Source organism: Delphinus delphis, chromosome 16 (genome assembly GCF_949987515.2).
Source record: "Delphinus delphis chromosome 16, mDelDel1.2, whole genome shotgun sequence".
NCBI classification, from domain to species: Eukaryota; Metazoa; Chordata; class Mammalia; order Artiodactyla; family Delphinidae; genus Delphinus; species Delphinus delphis.
This window is the reverse complement of record NC_082698.1, coordinates 8932770-8951401: the sequence shown is the minus strand read 5'-3', so window position 1 is coordinate 8951401 and position 18632 is coordinate 8932770. Positions and strand designations below refer to the sequence as shown.

The 18632-nt window shown below is 40.4% G+C and overlaps 1 protein-coding gene across 5 annotated transcripts in view; it reads left to right on the top strand.

Annotated features, from left to right (window-relative positions):
- Nucleotides 1–18632, top strand: part of ACADSB (acyl-CoA dehydrogenase short/branched chain) — a 46951-nt gene that overhangs the window by 16194 nt on the left and 12125 nt on the right. For 3 of the 5 annotated variants that reach the window (XR_009522385.1, XM_060033892.1, XM_060033891.1), the window contains exons 2-7: nucleotides 9392–9551; nucleotides 9769–9869; nucleotides 12362–12568; nucleotides 13120–13290; nucleotides 14361–14486; nucleotides 15660–15752. Coding sequence is in view for 4 of the 5 variants with exons in the window: in XM_060033892.1 (XP_059889875.1) it covers nucleotides 9392–9551; nucleotides 9769–9869; nucleotides 12362–12568; nucleotides 13120–13290; nucleotides 14361–14486; nucleotides 15660–15752 (858 nt within the window). In the remaining variant the exon portion in view is untranslated. The remainder of the gene's footprint in view (nucleotides 1–9391; nucleotides 9552–9768; nucleotides 9870–12361; nucleotides 12569–13119; nucleotides 13291–14360; nucleotides 14487–15659; nucleotides 15753–18632) is intronic. The other 2 variants (XM_060033895.1, XM_060033893.1) reach the window with 2 other exon arrangements.

The window sequence follows — 18632 nt, the reverse complement described above, 5'->3', positions numbered from 1 at the left end:
GGAGGAGATCCTGCTGATTGGTGGGGGGCAGAGCCATGTTGGGGTGGGCTGAGGAGTGAAGTAGAGACAGCTATTAGAGCAACTCTTCAGCAATGTGTGGCTGTGAAGGAAGGAAGGGGAGAGGCTGGTCACCGGAAGCAGATGCCAGGCTCAAGGATGGCTCACATGGTCAGAATTAGAGCAGGGAGAAATGGAAAAAACATGGAAGACAAAAGTATGGCTGAGCACCCTGCAGAGGTTGGAGGGGTGGGATCCAGAGAAGAGGTAGAGGGACTGGCCTTAGGAGGGAAGAGAAAAAATAGGTGCAGGTGCAGGACAATGTATGGGGTTGGTGGTGAAAAGTTGAGGCGGTTCCCATTTGTTGGCATTTATTTTCTCTAGTAGAAGAGGTTATAAGCTGCCAGTGAGGGGGGAAGCTTTCAGTGCTCTGAGATAATCATTTCAGAGAACGAGAAAGACCAGGTTGAGGTTGGTGACTATAAGGCTGTGAGCGTGTGTGTGTCTGCGTCAGTCTTCTGGATGCAGGCTTGGAAAAGGTAATCATTGGACACATTCTTGGTTAGAGTTTTGATTGTACTTCCAACGAATAGGGGAAGGAGTTGATTACAAAGTGGGCAACATGAGGGAATTTGGGGAGGGATGGAACTATTCTGTGAGGAATTGTGTTTGGATACACAACTCTGAATTTGTCAAAACCCATGAAACCATACACCACAAAGGTGAATGTTATTTTATATCTAAAAATAAAATCGAACCAGCGTGTAGAGGGAAGATGGAATTCAGGCTGTGGTAAATGAATCTCACTGTATTACGAGTTCTGATGTTGTGATTTATAATAATGTTAAAAAACAAAATTCAACCAAGTAAATTTGAAGATCTAACTGGCTCTATTCAATGGTCATGAATTGGGTGGCATCCCATCTAGTAAACAGAAGGTCATTCTTAAGAGCTGTTCAAAATGGAAGGATTTTCTCTAAACAGGAGGGTTGGGCAAAAGAAGAGAAAGGGCTATTTGGGGTCAGGACATGTGAGAGAAGGCGTGCACCCAGGTGTTTTTTTTCTTTTATCAGGTACATTGCTGCTGCTTCCTCTTGGTGAGAGGGATGGAGAGGGCCCAAGTGACAGACAGTCTCATTGGTACTGACCAGAAAATTCCAAATTTTCTGGATTATACTTCCGGGGAAGGTCAAAACTGCAGTTACGTCACGTATTAAATCTAGGTTTGATATCATGCACTTTAGCACAAGTGATGCCATTTTGGACCTGTGGTTTTTCTCTGTAACAATAAATGTATGTTTTGGTCTTTCTCCACGGTTCCTGGCTCACAGCTCCCAAAACGTTGGGATTTCTTAGGTAACAAGAGCAATGGGAGCATCTTTTGTTAAAATATTTGGTCTCTTGTCCTCAGTTCCTGAAATCACTTCAGAGCCTTAAAGATTAAATGGGTGTCTTGTTATTCAAAACAAGCTCCTTTCAACCGTGCCTGAGTTTATGTTAATGAGGTGACTTGGGAAACACCCAAGAATGGGGGCTGGTTGCCAGGGAAATGAACCACAGGCTTGGAGAGTTGGAACTTTCAGTCCCACTCAACCTCCTGGGAGGGAAGAGGGGCTAGAGGTTGAATCAGGGGTCACATGAAGCCCCCATAGAAATCCAAAAGGACAGGGTTCTGAGTTTCCCAGTTGGTGTGAGTACACTGAGGTGCTGTGAGTGTGGTTCTCTTGGAAAGAGAGCATGGAAGCTCTGATACCTGTCCCCATATCTTGCCCTATACATCTCTTTATCCTGTTACCCGAAAAACTGTGTTCACCTCTTGGTGGGTGTTGAGCCAGAAGACACGATTGTGGACTGTATGGGAAGATGCAAGAGTCTGGGCTCACTGAAATCATTCCTTTGATATGCACCTCAGCTAGCTGGGACCAGTATCCTGTATTTTCACATCCTGAGTTTCCTCAGGGCTCACCGTAGGGAGTGGCTGCAGTCTGATGGCGGCTAGGTGGCAGGTATTCTTTTTTCCTGAGTTCCCTCAGGGCTCACCAGCTCACTTTGGAGGGCTGCAAGTGCTGATGACTGACATCCTTTGTTTACTGATATGGCAGGAAATATTCCATTTCTCACAACCAAGCCAAAGATCAGGAGAAGGATTTATTATTTGCTGCTAAGTAAGGAGATCTTTCCCAACAGCAAAATTGGGGAAGTTTTATGCTAAGAGTACCTGCATATTCATGAGGGGGCTCGAGCAGAGGAGAATTAACATAGAATTGGGGCAAAGGTTGATAGAGTCCAAGCTTTAGTTGACTGAAGGGTCAGACAAGGTCAACATCATCCTCTTCTTGGATGGGGCCCTTAGTTCCTGCAGAACTCAAAGATATGTGTCAGTTTGTGATGCATATCCCTTGAAGAGGACCTTGGGACTATTTTATCACTGATCTATGGATTCTTAACTTCTTTTCCTTTTTTCCTGCATTCACTCACTTTCCTTAAGATCATTAGTTAGACATGTTTTAGTGCAAGCATCGTGGCCAAGCTTAGATCACAAAATGGCTTAGGCCAAAAGTGGCTTCTCATGTCAAGAAAGCCATACCTGGTTCTCTCTCTCTGGGGACCTCCTACTCTACCTGCTTACAATCTGGCTGTTCCTGAGTAGTATCCTTTTATAACAAACCATTAATCCCATAAGTAATATGCTCTTCTAAGTTCTCTAGAGCTGCTTTAGCAAATCAAATGCACCCAGGGAGGGGGAATGGGGACTTCCCATGTATAGCTAGTGGGTCTGAAGCCCAGGTGACAACCTGGGCTTGCAGTTGGTGTGTGGGGATATGGAGTGTGGGCCGTCGTGGGGCTGAGCCCTTAACCTGTGTGGTCTGACACTGCAGTCTCCAGGTGTCATCCAACTCAGGGGCAAAGAGTTTGCCTTACAGATGGCTGTGAATTCCTTGCTTCCTGAGGTTCACAAAATACCTTGAGATTTTTGTATCTGTAAGGAGGTGGCCTTCCTAATTTCTCTGATAAAGCTGCTGGGAACCTAAGAGTTCCCAGTCTCTGGAGGGATCAGACAGAAAAAGTAAATGTTTCAATTCTGCTTACAAATGGATAATTTACCAAATTGCTGTAAGTCATGATGAGCTTAAGGGAAAGGTTTCCTTACATCTGGAAAAATACAGATTAAAAGCCAGTAGTATTTCAGACGAAACCAAAAAAATTATAACCATATTCAGTTTACTCAAGTTTATGTAACTAATCCTTTTTTGTTAACAGTTTTATGAAATCAGAGTTTCCATTAGACTTTTTGAATATCTTACCCAGTTCAGCAGTATGATTTAAAAGTTATCAAAAAACTGGACTTGTCAAAAAGTCCTTTCTATAAATCCTCTTGAAGATGAAGCAGTTTTGCCAAGCATCAGTTTAAGTGTCTTTGAATGATAAGGGACTTAAAAAGTCAAGGTTAAAGATCTGATCACAATGTTTTTGACAAAGAAGCTTAACCAAGTTGCTGTGACATACGACATTTTAAGATAACAACTAGAATTATAATATACCGGGGCATATCCAAATTTCAGAAATTTTATATAATTTTTAGAATGTCTGTATTAATAGCATTTATCCATACAGTATATTCTAAATAGTTTTATCACTCGTGGTAATGCTCTCCATGTAATTTAACATACCAAATGATACTATTAAATAGTTCTCTCTGAAATGCCTCAAGGCCCCTCTGAAACATCCCAAAGTTAGCTGGAGGGCAAAGGAACTTTAAGTAGATATTTGAGAAGTTTGTGAAAGATATCAAAAAGTTTCAAAACTCTAGGTAACCAAAGTGACAAAAGATTTCAAAAGCAAATACAGATCACTTAAAGGCAAAGAAACTCACACAATCTGTTATCAAAAGCAGCTATCCAAGAAAACTTTTTTCTCTTAACAGGCAGAGAAAACCAAGTCCAGTCTTCACTTACTGGTCCTGGAGCTCATAGCTCATCCAAGTGCACATTTCCATTTCCACTGACCAAAAGTGAAAATTGGCAGCTGGCCAAGCAGGGGGAGAGGCAGGAAAAATCCCTGGAATGAATAGTTCCTTCCAGCAGCTGCTGGAACTTACTTGAGAATCCCGTGTCAGGGCTGGCTAGCCATGAGCAGCCCGTTCACCGAGGTCAACCCTGCAAGTCACTGCAGCTGGCAGCTCCAACTCAGGATTGCCAGAAGCAACTAGATGCCCCAAGAGCGCAGCCCCACGTTTGGTGCCAAAATCTGTTACAGAACTCGGGTTCGGCTGCTCACGACTTAAAAGCCAATAATTGAGAGGCAAGTGTCAGAAGGAAGGAAAGATGCTTTAATCAGAAAAGCTGGAAATCTGGGGAAAAGGTGGGCTCATGTCCCGAGACCAGCTCTGAAGATTCTGCTCAGCCGTGACAGTTTTTAAAGGGAAAAAAGGGGGAAGAATCTCAGTGAATCACTGAGGCAGGAGGTTGGATTCTGCATCATTCTCCATTGTGTGCAGGCTCTCTGGTTCTCTTCACTGTTATCTTGCCCAGTGATCTGCCTGCAGGATTGCTATGGGGGATGTTGGGGGTAGGAGCTAGTTATTCTTTCCAGGAAAAGGATCAACAGGTTAGGCAAGGCATGGTGTGCATTCAGGAGAGCATAAGCCAGGAGTTAGGTTAAATTGCCTAGTGCTCTCATTCCTGTATTTAGGTTTTTGAAGGTTAGAGGCGGGGAGGAATGGGGCAAAAGAGCTGCTTTCACAGGTAGATAGTGTCAGAATTGAGTTGAATGGTAGGGCACTCAACTGGCGCTGGAAAACTGCTTGTTGGTGTGGGGAAGCCTCTCGAATGTTGGAATTGGTCCCAGAATCATTACAAGTGAATCACACAACCACACTGAGATACAGGGGTGGGGAAGAAAGAACTTTCAGAAACAATGTTTTGACTGGGAACCATGAGGCTAAAGACAGAACTGGACACAGCTCTCTGATTAATTTGATTCTCACAGTGGTATGTAGCAGTTCTGAAATGATTTTATATGTGGACTAGGTTTGAATAAGCAAATTCATCCTAGATCATGAGTCATAGGCAGGTTTCTCAGTGTCAGAAGTTACCATAAGAAAATCTGGCTAGAATGAACCCTGTGAACTCTGGTACTAGAATGGAATCAAAATACGAAAAAAAGAATACACATTCATGCACACATGCAGTGAGGAGAGCCAGGAGGGCACATGTGGTGGGAACCAATGACTGTCGCGGTTTAAGGTGAAGCCCTCTTGTTTTATCAGAACTTGTCCTTTGGAAAAGCCGAGGTGGGTCTTCGCAGTTGATCGCAGCACCTCTCCTGTGTCTTCTTTTTACCATTCAGACATGCGAAAGCTTCTTGACTTGACGCGCTTTAAGGATGTTTCGAACAGTACTGGAACGTAATGGAGAAGGATTGTGATCCACTCACATGAGTTTAGCAAAAGTTTCACCAGGACACTCAGCAGTCAGGTGTTCTTAACCTGTTTTTGTGCCATCTGTGGAAAGTAAACAGCAGTGCAGTCGAATTTTTAGACCTTTTCTCAAAATGTTTTAAAATTCATAAATTTAGATATATAGGATCACAGAGGAAATCAGTTACAATAAAAGTGATAAAAATATTTTACATTGCGATATAGGACTATGTGCTTCTTAAATAAGACCTGACAGCAGTTTGAATAACTACTATAATTTTGAAGTAGTGATGAGCACCAACAGTATTTCAACTGTTATTTGATATAAAAATATCTGTAATTTCTTTTAGTGACAGTCACAGATAACTCAGTACTACTGTAACTTGTTGCCTACATTCATAATCAAAGGGAATGCTACATTTCAGTTAGAGGTTCATGAAATAAAATATAGTTTTTCCCCCATCCAAGTTTGTGGACTTCGTTGTTCTGCCTTTAGGGGTCTGCAGACCCCAGATTTGATCATTAGGACTTCTGGGTGCAACAGAACTCTAGGCAGTTGAGTAGGAAACAGATGAGACTCAAGCTTCGAAAAGTATTTGGCAAGGCATAAATAACCATTATTCCATTCAAGTAGCAATTGCTGCTCTATACAAAAAAATGTGATGATGTGGTACAATGGCTTATAACTGTGGAAAATCATTTTGATGGAGTGGGCACCAAATCTGCAGAGGCTGAGGTCAACACTGAAGGGCAGGGGACAGTTGAAAATCATCGTGGAAACCTTGGGCTGAGCGGTTAAAGGCAAGGCAAGGAAACATCTCCTTTATTAAAAGCTGTCATGTTAAAAGGAAATTTTTTTTCTGCCAAAAAGGATAGGTGTTATCTTTCAATGGTTCGGTTAAAAATGGATTCCATTCACTTAGGGTATATAGCCACTGTATTTTATGATAAGCATCTTCAATAATCTCCCCCTACACTTGTATACCACTTTTTAAAGGACATTTGCTTCTCTTATCTTGTGTCTAAAGTAATTGCTCTGTGTTGAGCAGTCGTCTACTTTGTCAGTAGCAATATTGAGACTAAGGGGGTCACAGTTGTGTCAGCAGGGAGAAATGGGTGTAGTGAGACCCACTGGCTTGTTTCTCAGTGCTGGGCATTCTGCTAAAGATAAACTTCGGTAGAAAGGTGATATATTGACAAAGAGACACAACGAATTCTGTAGTGAGTTTAGTGAAGTAAATCTCCCCTAGAAATAAGAAATGTGTGCAATGTATTGCAGCTTTTGAAATGTAATAGGCAAGTTTCATGAGCATTTTGTGGAGAAGATGGCCTGGCCCATTCTTTCATTCATTTGGATACATATTGAGCGCCCCATCCAGCCACTGAGCAAAATCGCACCCACACTTAGTTGCATCCGTTCTCCCATTCTTCTTCCCGCTTTGTGCCTGCTGCTGTTGCTGATCACTCTTTCTCCTCCTGCTACTTGGCACCACTCCCCTGCACGTCCCCTCGCCTAGGCCCCTTCACATTTGCATTTCTTACCTGGCTTCTCCTTACCCTGCTTTTTCATTCATGTCATCTGTTTCATCAGGAAGAGGACAGTATCTCATGTCTCCCCCTTCCTTTTTTAAAAATATTTATTTATTTATTTTGGTTGCACAGGGTCTTAGTTGCGGCAGGTGGGCTCCTTAGTTGTGGCAGGCATGTGGGATCTAGTTCCCTGACCAGGGATCGAACCCAGGCCCCTGGCATTGGGAGCACAGAGTCTCATCCACTGCACCCCCATGGAAGCCCCCGCCCCCTTCCTTTTAACTAGTCCAAAGTTTTCATGTCCCAGCTGTCTTTTAATGAGAAAAAAATGTTCCATGCAACTTTGCCCTGAATTATCTGTCTCCTTATTCTCAAAACAAAATTAGCTAGAAAAATTGAGACAGACACTTTTTTTTTCTGACTGGCCAGTGTTCCTTTTTCCCAGGTGAATCCAAAGCAGAATATATCTAAGACACAGAACTGCAAAGATTGACCGATATGTAGGGGAGATTAACAATGGTTTCAAATATGGTGACTCTTGCTTTTTTTCTCTTTTTATCAATAAGCTTTTCAGTGTACACTCAAAACTATTGAGAAAATATACTACAGCATATTACTACATTTGCTTTTTAATCTGCAAAGCTTGGCTTTGTTTCTTGCCTGCTCCATGCCCTGTATCTTGTCCTAACTAGATCCTAAGCTTCTCAGAAGCTGGTGAACTTCATCCCTACATGTGCGCTTAGGCATTTGACAGATGCTCAGTGTATTCTGGGGTTTTTTTTGGTGAATGAAAGGAAAGCACTAGTTTTTAAAACAGCTTTATTGATATATAATTTACAGAGCAATATAATTCACTATTTTTAAGAGTATAATACAATGGTTTTCAGTAAATATACAGAGGTGTGCAACCATCACCACAATCCAGTTTTGGACCATGTCCATCACCCCAAAAAGATCATTGTGCCCTTTTGCAGTCACTCTTCATTCTTACCCTGAGCTCCAGGCAACCACCACTCTACTTTGTGTCTCTATGGATTTGCCTGTTCCGGAAATTTCTTATAAATAGACTCATATGATATTTAGTGGCTGGTTTCTTTCACTTGGCATGTTTTTGTTTTGTTTTATGTTCAGGGAAAGACTAATTCCTCATTTGTTTCCCCTGTACTAAAATTCTACAGAATAATATTGGGAAGGTATAACAAGCATTCGAAATTGGTCTCTTTTTCTCAACAAAATTGTAGCAAATCCTTTGCTGACTTGAAGGATTTGGGGCCCTGCAACAGGGGGACACACTAATGGCAGGAAGAGCTAACCTTGCAGTTTAACTAAGTTACAACCATGACTCCTGTTATGACCACCACGACTGTGTTCTTAGGGATCAGAGTAGAATTAGTCGTTTCCGTTTGCTGAGCCCTTATTGTACGGTGGGTCCCACACTAAACCCTTGTTGAGGATTGCTTCATTAATTGCTTTATTAATGCAAAACTTTCCAAGGAAGGGAACTAAGACTGAGAGATTTTAACTGAGAGGTTAAAAACCACTTGCCCAAGATCACATAGTAAATATCAGACTGAAACTAGTTCTTTCAGGCTCCAGAACCCATTTTCTTCTTAACCCATATGCTCTCTTACTAATGAGAAGCTGAAAAAACAAAACTGGCCATGGAAACCAAAAAACCACAGCTGCCTGCAGCCAGGCATGGTGGGCTGGGGTGCTCTGCTCCCTCAGTTGCCCCTGTGCCCTCACTCATTCCTGCCCCACGAGAGAATTCTCTTCACAGTGGGCAGTCAGTACTCTTAGAAGTCCGGTTTCCCTTATCCAAGAAGTTAGAGAAGTATGACATTTTAAGAATGAGTTCCACCCCTAAAGTTCTGTTTCCTTGAAGGTAGAAGTTAATTATCTGGGAAATGTGTTTATTCAGAACAGCTCATTGCCAGATAAAGGAGATATATGTTAACAAACCAATTTGCGATTTTGGTTACAAGACGGTGAATCTTAAAATAATGTGCCAGGTTAATCTCCCTTATTATTATGATTTTTTATAAATTTATTTTATTTATTTATTTTTGGCCACATTGGGTCCTTGCTGCAGTGCGCGGGCTTCTCATTGCAGTGGCTTCTCTTGTTACAGAGCGTGAGCTCTAGGGCGTGCGGGCTTCAGTAGTTGTGGCTCACGGGAAGAGCGCAGGCTCAGTAGTTGTGGCACATGGGCTCAGTTGCTTCACGGCCTGTGGGATCTTCCCAGACCAGGGCTCGAACCCATGTCCCCTGCATTGCAGGTGGATTCTTAACCACCACGCCACCAGGGAAGTCCCAATCTCCCTTATTTTGCTGAAAGAAGTTATAAGAATGGGTTATAAAGTTATTCCCAAAGAAACTGATGTTCCAGTACTTTTCTTCCCTTTTGTGTGTGTGTTCCTTGTTCAATGGGGACTGTTCCTACAGCTAAGAAGAAACTTCCCAATTTGCCTGTCTTCCTGGAAAAATCCTCCTCATGTCCTAAAATCTTCCCAGTCAGAAGCTGGACTCAAAACAACAAATAAGGCACAACCCTATGCCCCTCTGCAAACATTTACAGATGAGGAGATGATGATAAAGAGCGCAGGTGAGTGAACTTCTCAATTTCACCACAGTATTCCTCTGGTCATTACTTGGGCCTACAATGTGAGATCACATGACATGTGACATGATTGGGAGAGGTATTCATCTAAGTTTGTGAATGGAATTTTTGACATTAATTAAAAAAATTTTTTTGAAAACAGTAATACATGTCATATTAATAAAATAAAGACTTAGCAGTATTATTTTTTTTTTCCCTACAGTTAAAAAATTTGCCCAGGAACAGATTGCTCCTTTGGTTTCAAAAATGGATGAAAATTCAAAAATGGAAAAATCAGTAATACGAGGATTATTTCAACAAGGGGTATATAATTAATGATTCTTCCAATTTCAAACTTCCATAAATACCTTCCAGTGTTAAAATGTATGCATACTTTTAAATTTAGGAATTGCAATGATAGCATAGTTTCCTCATCAGAATTATCTGGGATCTCTTTTAGATTGAGATCCTAGTTAAAAAATTTTAATTGAATTAACATTTTAAATTAGAAATACTGTGCTTTTTAAGTAAAAGGCTAGAAGCAAGAGCGATTTCTTTAGGCCAGAGGTATTCAACCGGGGGCTGTTTTTGTCCCCCAGAGGACATTTGGCAATGTCTGGAGACACTGGCTGTCACAGCTGGGTGTGCTGCTGGCATCTAGTGAGATAGAGGCTGGAGATGCTGCTAAATATCCCACAGTACACAGGACAGCCTGCCAGGACCGAACTATCCAGCTTAGTAATGCCAGGATTAAGAAACCCTACTTTAAACTTCATACCAGCACATCTACCTGAATCCCTATGTTTGTGGAAAACTTAAAAACAAGAGGTGATATCTGAATTCCGCATTAACCAAGGCAGCCGATTTCTAAGGGAGAGGTTATCAGCACAGGAGCCCCAAGGAGAACATTTCAGAGCCACTGCACTCTTCATCTCTCCCTTCTCTATAGGTGTGAAGATTTTGTATTTGGAATACCGAGGCTATCCCAGAACTAATAGCTCCTACCCAAAGCCATTGGCTTAAATCTTGTCCTGTTATCCTGTTTGAAAATTAGCCTTTTCCACGTAACTTTTATTTCTTTTTTTAATAATTAATTAATTTTTGGCTGCACTGGGTCTTCATTGCTGCATGTGGGCTTTCTCTAGTTGCGGTGAGTGGGGGCTACTCTTCGTTGTGGTGCACGGGCTTCTCATTGTGGTGGCTTCTCTTATTGTGGAGCGCGGGCTTCAGTAGTTAATGGCTCACGGGCACTGGAGCGCAGCCTCAGTAGTTGTGGCGCACCGGCTTAGTTGCTCCGCGGCATGTGGGATCTTCCTGGACCAGGGCTCGAACCCGTGTCCCTTGCGTTGGCAGGCAGATTCTTAACCACTGCACCACCAGGGAAGGCCCCCTGTTTTATTTCTTACTGTTTAAAAGATACCAGCTTTTTTTTTTTTTTTTTTTTTTAACTACCATGTATTGTAGTGATTTTTCCACCTTTCTTTTAGCAATGAAACTTGGGAAAATGGAATCTGATGTGGAGCCACAGTGGGTCAAACGGCATCTGTGAGTCCACTTCTCAGCCAGATTTCATCTTCATTGTTTGCAGAACCTCTAGGCTTCTCTGAGAGGTCTTGAGCAACACTCTCCCGAGGGGCAGCTCTTGCAGACAGGGTCGCACGTAGCGACGAGTTGCCTGCCACCTCCACAGCTGCTCCTGTCTGCATGTCGTACCCCGTGGAGGGTCTGCGTTGCACATCCTGCACCAGCTATTCTCGGCCTCATGTGACTCCTGGCTTCTGTTGTCCCACTTCTATGAAGGTCACCTGCCATAATAACTGACAAATATTTCCAGTGTAGGGGAATTTGGTGACCTTTTTAGAGAAGCAGTGTCTCTGACAGCTGTTAAAGATATGATAGTCCGATATTCTCATCCTGGCTGGCCCCAGTCTTCAGGCACACCCCAATCCTTGGATTCTTCCTCATAGAACATCATTTCTGATTCCCTCAGCCTTTCTATCCTCTCCCATGTTGTTCTAACTTCATATCAGCTAAGTTTCCCATCAGCTTAGAATATAACAGCAACACCCAGGCTGCAGTGCGTGTGACTCTAGAGTGCCTGGAGAGGATAGAAAGAAGCATTGCCCTTTTACCTGTTCACAGCTTTGGGTTTTGAATTATGTGTGCACACATTCTCCTTCTGAAATGAGGACACTTAAAAATGGAGTGTTACGGACGTTTCATGTTCCGGACTTAGGACTGGTTACTGAACAGTCAGGCAGTTACTGGAAAGCCTTGACCAGTATTTGGCCATGTTTACCAGGCACCTGGGCCTTGTCTAGTGTGGTTCTAGGAAACACCACCACATGTGGTCTGCTAACCATCTGGACTTGCTAAAATGGCCCAAAAGAAATGGTCATTCAATTATTATCTCGGCTGAAAGAGTCAAGGTGGGGGGCTGACTCGAAGAGATTACGCTAAATGAAACTAGATATTCCACTGCTCTCTTCAGTTTCTTAATTATATATTTTCTCACTATTCCATTCCAGTATCCTTCAAAGCATTTTACCTCTCTTATTTTTGTTTTTTAGATCCCAAAAGGAAACAAATGATAGTTCTAGCATGTAATTTTATCCTTTGCAAATATATTTAGTTTCTGTTATAGATTTTTTTGTTACTTAGACTGAAAGAGCCATACCAAATTAAAGAAAGATATACATACAGAATTTTAAAATTAAGCTGATGTGGTTACAAATTATTTTTGAACTTGTTCTTGCAAGGAATTGTCCAATATAAGAATAGCTTTCTTAATCTATGTTTCCTTATTTTTCCTTTAGTTGATGGGTATTGAAATTGACACCAAATATGGAGGGACAGGAGCTTCATTTTTTTCCTCTATCCTAGTGATAGAGGAATTAGCCAAAGTTGATGCGTCTGTGGCTCTGGTATGTGACATCCAGAACACGATAATTAACAGGCTAATTGGAAAATACGGAACAGAAGAACAGAAGGCTATCTATTTGCCCAAGCTAGCTACAGAACAAGTGAGTTGAGATGAGTTATTGAAATGGATCTGATCTTTTCTAAATATAGGATATTTTCAGGAGAAAAGCAGCCGCAGTGTTGACTTTTCTATTCAGGACCACAACACAGCACCATTAATAACTCAAGCAACGCTCAATAAATTAATGCTACTAGAAAAATACACTCTGCCTCTCATTTGCCACTTGGAAATGTAGGGAATTATCATTGGACAATAAAATTATTTCTTTTTTGGTCCCAATTATATTGTCTAATACCTTTGTTGGTAGTTTCATTTACATTGAGATGTCTTTCTCCTGTAATTATGAAAACCAATTTAATTAAGCTTAACATTGAATATGTGTGCTTAGGTCTTTAAATCTGCCTTAGACAAATAGTGGGGTATAGTTTGGAAAATAATACTGTCAGAATACCATTACTATTTTGATACATACAGGCTTTTAGAAGTAGCTAAAAGTTTGATTTTCAAATGTTTATTTTGCTATAAGTGGGTATTTGTTATGCAAAGTATAAATATAGGTATTAATTTGGAATTTTTTCTTTGCATGTGTAGATGGGAAGTTTCTGCCTTTCAGAGGCTGGAGCAGGTAGCGATTCATTTGCTTTGAAGACCAAAGCTGATAAAAAGGGAAATTATTATGTCATCAACGGGTCAAAGATGTGGATTAGCAATGCCAAGGATGCCGGGCTCTTCGTGGTGATGGCAAATGTAGACCTTACTCTTGTAAGTTTGAAAACAAAGCTGCTCCCCATTTCCCTCCTAATCTTTTCATTTCTTTTTTCCTACTTCCATTTCGTTTTTAGGACATAGTCTTAAATTCTTCATTCTCCTCAGTACTGAAAAGGTTAAACAACTGACATCTTTTCATCCTCTGGTTTACTAATATCCTAAAATAAATATTACAATTAACATGAATAAACATTAGCTACATGGAGGACGATTTAATTAATCTCCTAAGCTGTTATATAGGAGACTAATCTTAAATTTTGTAGAATTTCAGATTTTCTATTTAATAATGAAGAATTTACCTATTTAATAGTACATTTATTTTTAAAAATGTTTTATTCAGTTGGAAAATAGACATATAGCAAAATGATAAAGATATCTTGTGTTTTTTGTCTAGTGTAGCATTTAATTGAATTAAATTTTAAAACTAAAATATGTAATAAAATTAAATTTAAAATGTGGAATTCATCATGTAATACTTTAGTGTCACTTAATAATTTTAATAGCCACAATGGTTTCTGAAAGAGTAAAATAAATAGTAAGGTTCTTGATTTCGAACCTAATGCCCTCCCATACTTCTTGTTTCATAATACACATGTTGCAATTCTGAGTCCATTAGTATTTACTGCTAAAGTCTGTTTTGCTTTGTTTTTTGTTTTTTTTTGCTGCACTGGGTCTTTGTCGCTGCATGCGGGCTTTCTCTAGTTGCAGCAAGCGGGGGCTACTGTTTGTTGTGGTGAGTGGGCTTCTCATTGCGGTGGCTTCTCTTGTTGCGGAGCCTGGGCTCTAGGCATGTGGGCTTCAGTAGTTGCAGCACGCGGGCTCAGTAGTTGCGGCTCATGGGCTGTAGAGCGTGGGCTCGGTAGTTGTGGTGTATGGGCTTAGTTGCTCTGTGGCATGTGGGATCTTCCCAGACCAGGGCTCGAACCCATGTCCCCTGCATTGACAGGCGGATTCTTAAGCACTGGACTACCAGGGAAGTCCCTCGTTTTCTGTTTACTTTGAACTCTGGAAACAAGGGATCTTATCAGTCAAAGTGATTATAGCATTTTAAATCTTCATTTCAGGGGTATAAAGGAATTACCTGCTTCTTGGTAGATCGTGATACTGAGGGCCTTCATATAGGGAAACCAGAGAATAAAATGGGAATCAGAGCTTCTTCTACCTGCCCATTAACGTTTGAAAATGTCAAGGTGGGTATCCTAGATGTGGAATGGCTCTGCCTGGAAGTATAACTGTGCGAGAAAGGCGTCGCACTATTAGGCGTGCATAGGAGAGTACTTTGTAAAACTCTTGAACGATGATCTTAGGTTAGGTTATGACCTAAATGTACTTCCCACGAGAGTTTAGGCCAGAGGTGGAAACCTGTCTGCCCAGCAGCTGGCCTCAAGAGCCAGCCCGAGGATTAATCCCATTTATACTTCATAAACCCGGTACTTGCGCATCACACATAGCTTCCGAGGAGTGTGGTGTCGGCCCAGCAAGGCCACAAGATGGGGGTGTTGCTCAGTGAGAGTGGAAAACAGCCAGGCAGCGCCCACAGTTTAGAGTTGAGTCTTAAAAAAAACGAGGAAAAGATAACTAGAATGCTGTGCTTTAGAACTTTACATAGGTCGGACAGGATGTGACCTTTTGGCTCACTGGGGATTGTGTGTGTGTCTATGGGGTGTCCTTATGGATGGCGTGTGAGCCTCACTACTGCACCCCAACTGTCTTTCTTCTCCTAATTTCCCTTTTCTTTCTCCATTCTGCCCACTCTCTCTCCTAACTGCCCATATTAAGAAGCTAAGTGCATTTTCTAAAATTACCTGGTCTAGATCTTTTTTCAAGTAAACGGTTGAATAGTTTTATGTATTTCTTCTCTCCTCCTTTCTGTTTGGTACACATGCCTGTGTACACACACACACACACACACACACACACACACACACACGGCCCTCAGCTGATTTTGGTTGTGATCATAGTCTCAACAGAAGAAATGTTTCTACCCTTATATGTTTTCTGCTATTCCTAATATTTTACCTTACATTGTAGCATACAGATAAGAGTTCGGGGAAAATTGTTACTCATTTATGATATTGATTAATTGTATGAGATTTCATTTTTCTAGATTCACCGAACGTCTCTGCTGGGCTCTGGAGGATGCAATAGTGAACAGCACGGACTTGAGTCCTATCCTTCTGAGAGCATGTGGGAGACAGTTTAGAGGGAGACAGAGACATAGCAGATAATTTCCTTGGAGTTTAATAAGTACCATGCTAGAGAATTATCACAGAAATTGGGAGTATATGTGCATTAAAAAATATATTACCAAAATGAATTATGTTAAATTAAATTGAGAAATAACTGCACGTTTTTCTTTTCAGGTTCCAGAAGCCAATATCCTGGGACAAATTGGACATGGCTATAAGTACGCCATCGGGGGTCTTAATGAAAGTAGAATAGGAATTGCTGCACAGGTGAGTCAAATTTTAGTCCTTTAACTTGACTCTTCCACACACAGTCAAAACGTAAAAAGAAAAAATGCAGTGAAACCAATGAGTGTTTGGAAGCTTGTGAACACAAGATGGCACCCTTCCCTTCCATGAGGTAAAAGAGTAGCTTCTGTCTGTGATTTCTTTAAGATTCCACTTTGGTCAATTATATCATGTCCTGAGAACCAAACAACGGCTTAGTGGTAACAGTTTTTCTGCTTTGAGAGCGTTAAAGTATTATCTAATACCTGGATCGATAACTTCTTAAGTACATTATAGATTAAATGTGGTATTTTTTTAAATCAACTTTTCAAAGTATGTGATTCATTCTGAAATTTTTAAAATTAAGAATAAGTAACATTCTATTGTGTAGTAAGAGTCTCTATAGATAATAAAAGATTTGTTGCTTAGTGTTTTGCATGTGAAAATCAGACAATTTTTTTGATATGGCAACAATTAAACAGTTATGTATGATGAAGACTATTCAATTTCTTACCAAATTTGCCCTTATAGCATATTAAATTTTTCTGTTAGGTAATAGCAGTTATTTCCTAGAATCACAAAATGAATAAAGTCTTTGGTTTTATTATGAATTATTTCATTTTTGTAATGTATTTATTTTTAATCAATGAGTATCCAAAATTCAAAAACTTACAGCTTTTAGATTTTGAAGATGTTGCATATATTAGCTCTTTGGAGTATTTAAATTGTAATTGTACTCTAGTTTTGTTTTTGTTAATTTGCTAACAAAGTATTCTCAGATCAGAACTTAACCCATGTTTCCCACAAAACTAGATAATCTTTTTAAAGTTTTTCTGTGATTCAACTTCATCAGATATGACATTAAAAACTACAACACTGGATTTCTTTATTCACAGACCTGTAAATAATGTAGATGTCTGGCAGTAAATGCACAGTCTGGGCTTTAGTCTAATTACTCCAAGTTATCTTATAACCGAGTTAAAAGTTAAGGTCAGAAAAAAAGAGAGAGAAAGGTGAGGTCTGGTAGTTATTATTTCTTGGTTAATACTGTGGATGCTTTTTGGAGAAAGAGGCACATGTAACAGTGAACTGGAGGCATCCAACCTCAAGACTCTGTAGTTGTAAAGAATTTAGTTTTTCAGTATTTATAGTGAAAACATTTTACACTGTTTTGGAAAAGCCTGTTTTGATTGACAACTGATAATTACGGTTTTTGTGTCGCTATACCATATTGTTGGCATATTGTAAACTTTAGTTATAAGGGTTTAATGACATCATCTTCTCTCATAGCCAAAAGTGCAGTGAATCGCTGTCTCACCTTAATTTACTTTTGGGGTTTTGTTTTGGTTTGGTTTGGATTTTGTCCTTTAATTTTTAGCGTAATATTCCATTCTCCAGAAAGTTCAAAATAAAAGGCTAAAGGAAAATTTGAATGAACACTAATGAAATATTGATAAGTTTGTGGGCATTTCCCCCAAAAGCTTTAACTATTGATTTTTCTTTTCCTTTTTCTAAAACCTACATGGTTTGGCATAATTAGATAGTGATTTTTTTTTATTAGTTATCTATTTTATACATATTAGTATATACATGTCAATCCCAATCTCTCAATTCATCCCACCACCACCCTCCCCTTTCCACCCTTGTTGTCCTTACGTTTGTTCTCTACATACATCTGTGTCTCTGTTTCTGCCTTGCAAACCAGTTCATCGGTACCATTTTTCTAGATTCCACATATATGTGTTAATGTACAATATTTGTTTTTCTCTTTCTGACTTACTTCACTCTGTATGACAGTCTCTAGGTCCATCCATCTCTCTACAAATGACCCAATTTCGTTCCTTTTTATGGCTGAGTAATATTCCATTGTATATATGTACCACAACTTCTTTATCCATTCGTCTGTCGATGGGCATTTAGGTTGCTTCCATGACCTGGCTATTGTAAGTAGTGCTGCAATGAACATGGGGTGCATGTGTCTTTTTGAATTATGGTTTTCTCTGGGTATATGCCCAGGTGTGGGATTGCTGGGTCATATGGTAATTCTATCTTTAGTTTTCTAAGGAACATCCCTACTGTTCTCCATAGTGGCTGTATCAATTTACATTCCCACCAACAGTGCAAGAGGGTTCCCTTTTCTCCACACCCTCTCCAGCATTTGTTGTTTGTAGATTTTCTGATGATGCCCATTCCAACCAGTGTGAGGTGATCCCTCATTGTAGTTTTGATTTGCATTAGTGATGTTGAGCAGCTTTTCATGTGCCTCTTGGCCATCTGTAATTAGATAGTGATTTAATGGCTACCTAATGTTAGAATTTAGAAACAATTTCTAAGGTTGAGTCATTCAATTGTTACGGAGGTTAGTTTGCAATGAGACAGTCCAGCTAAAACTGTCACCACATCCTGATTAGTTCTTGAAATGTATAAACTGATGTTTTTACCAGCTCCTCTGTGCAGTTATCCTCAGCTCTAGCTGTGCATTAAAACATTAAAGAGTTTTTAGAATGCTGGTGTTTAGGCCACACTCACCACCACCACCCCCATTATTGAGCTCCCCGAGATGATTCTCATGTGCTGCCAGCGTTGAGAAACCCTGCTCTTTTATGTTCTGATGCCCTACCCACCAAAGCTCTTGTTAATCCTGATCATATACAAAAGAAGACCAGAAGTGACCTTGCACATTTGACTTCTAGAAGGACTAGAGGCAGCTACTCTACAGTCTTTGAGGCCAGTCTTTGAGCAAAATTTCTGAGGCTCACTTTGTGCCTGGAGACTCAAGCCTAAGGGAGAAGAATCCCAAAAAGTAACCTGGGTGCATGAGCACAGCCACACCAGGAGATTAACTCCTGGAATCAAATGTGCTCTTCTTCACAGGAAATTACT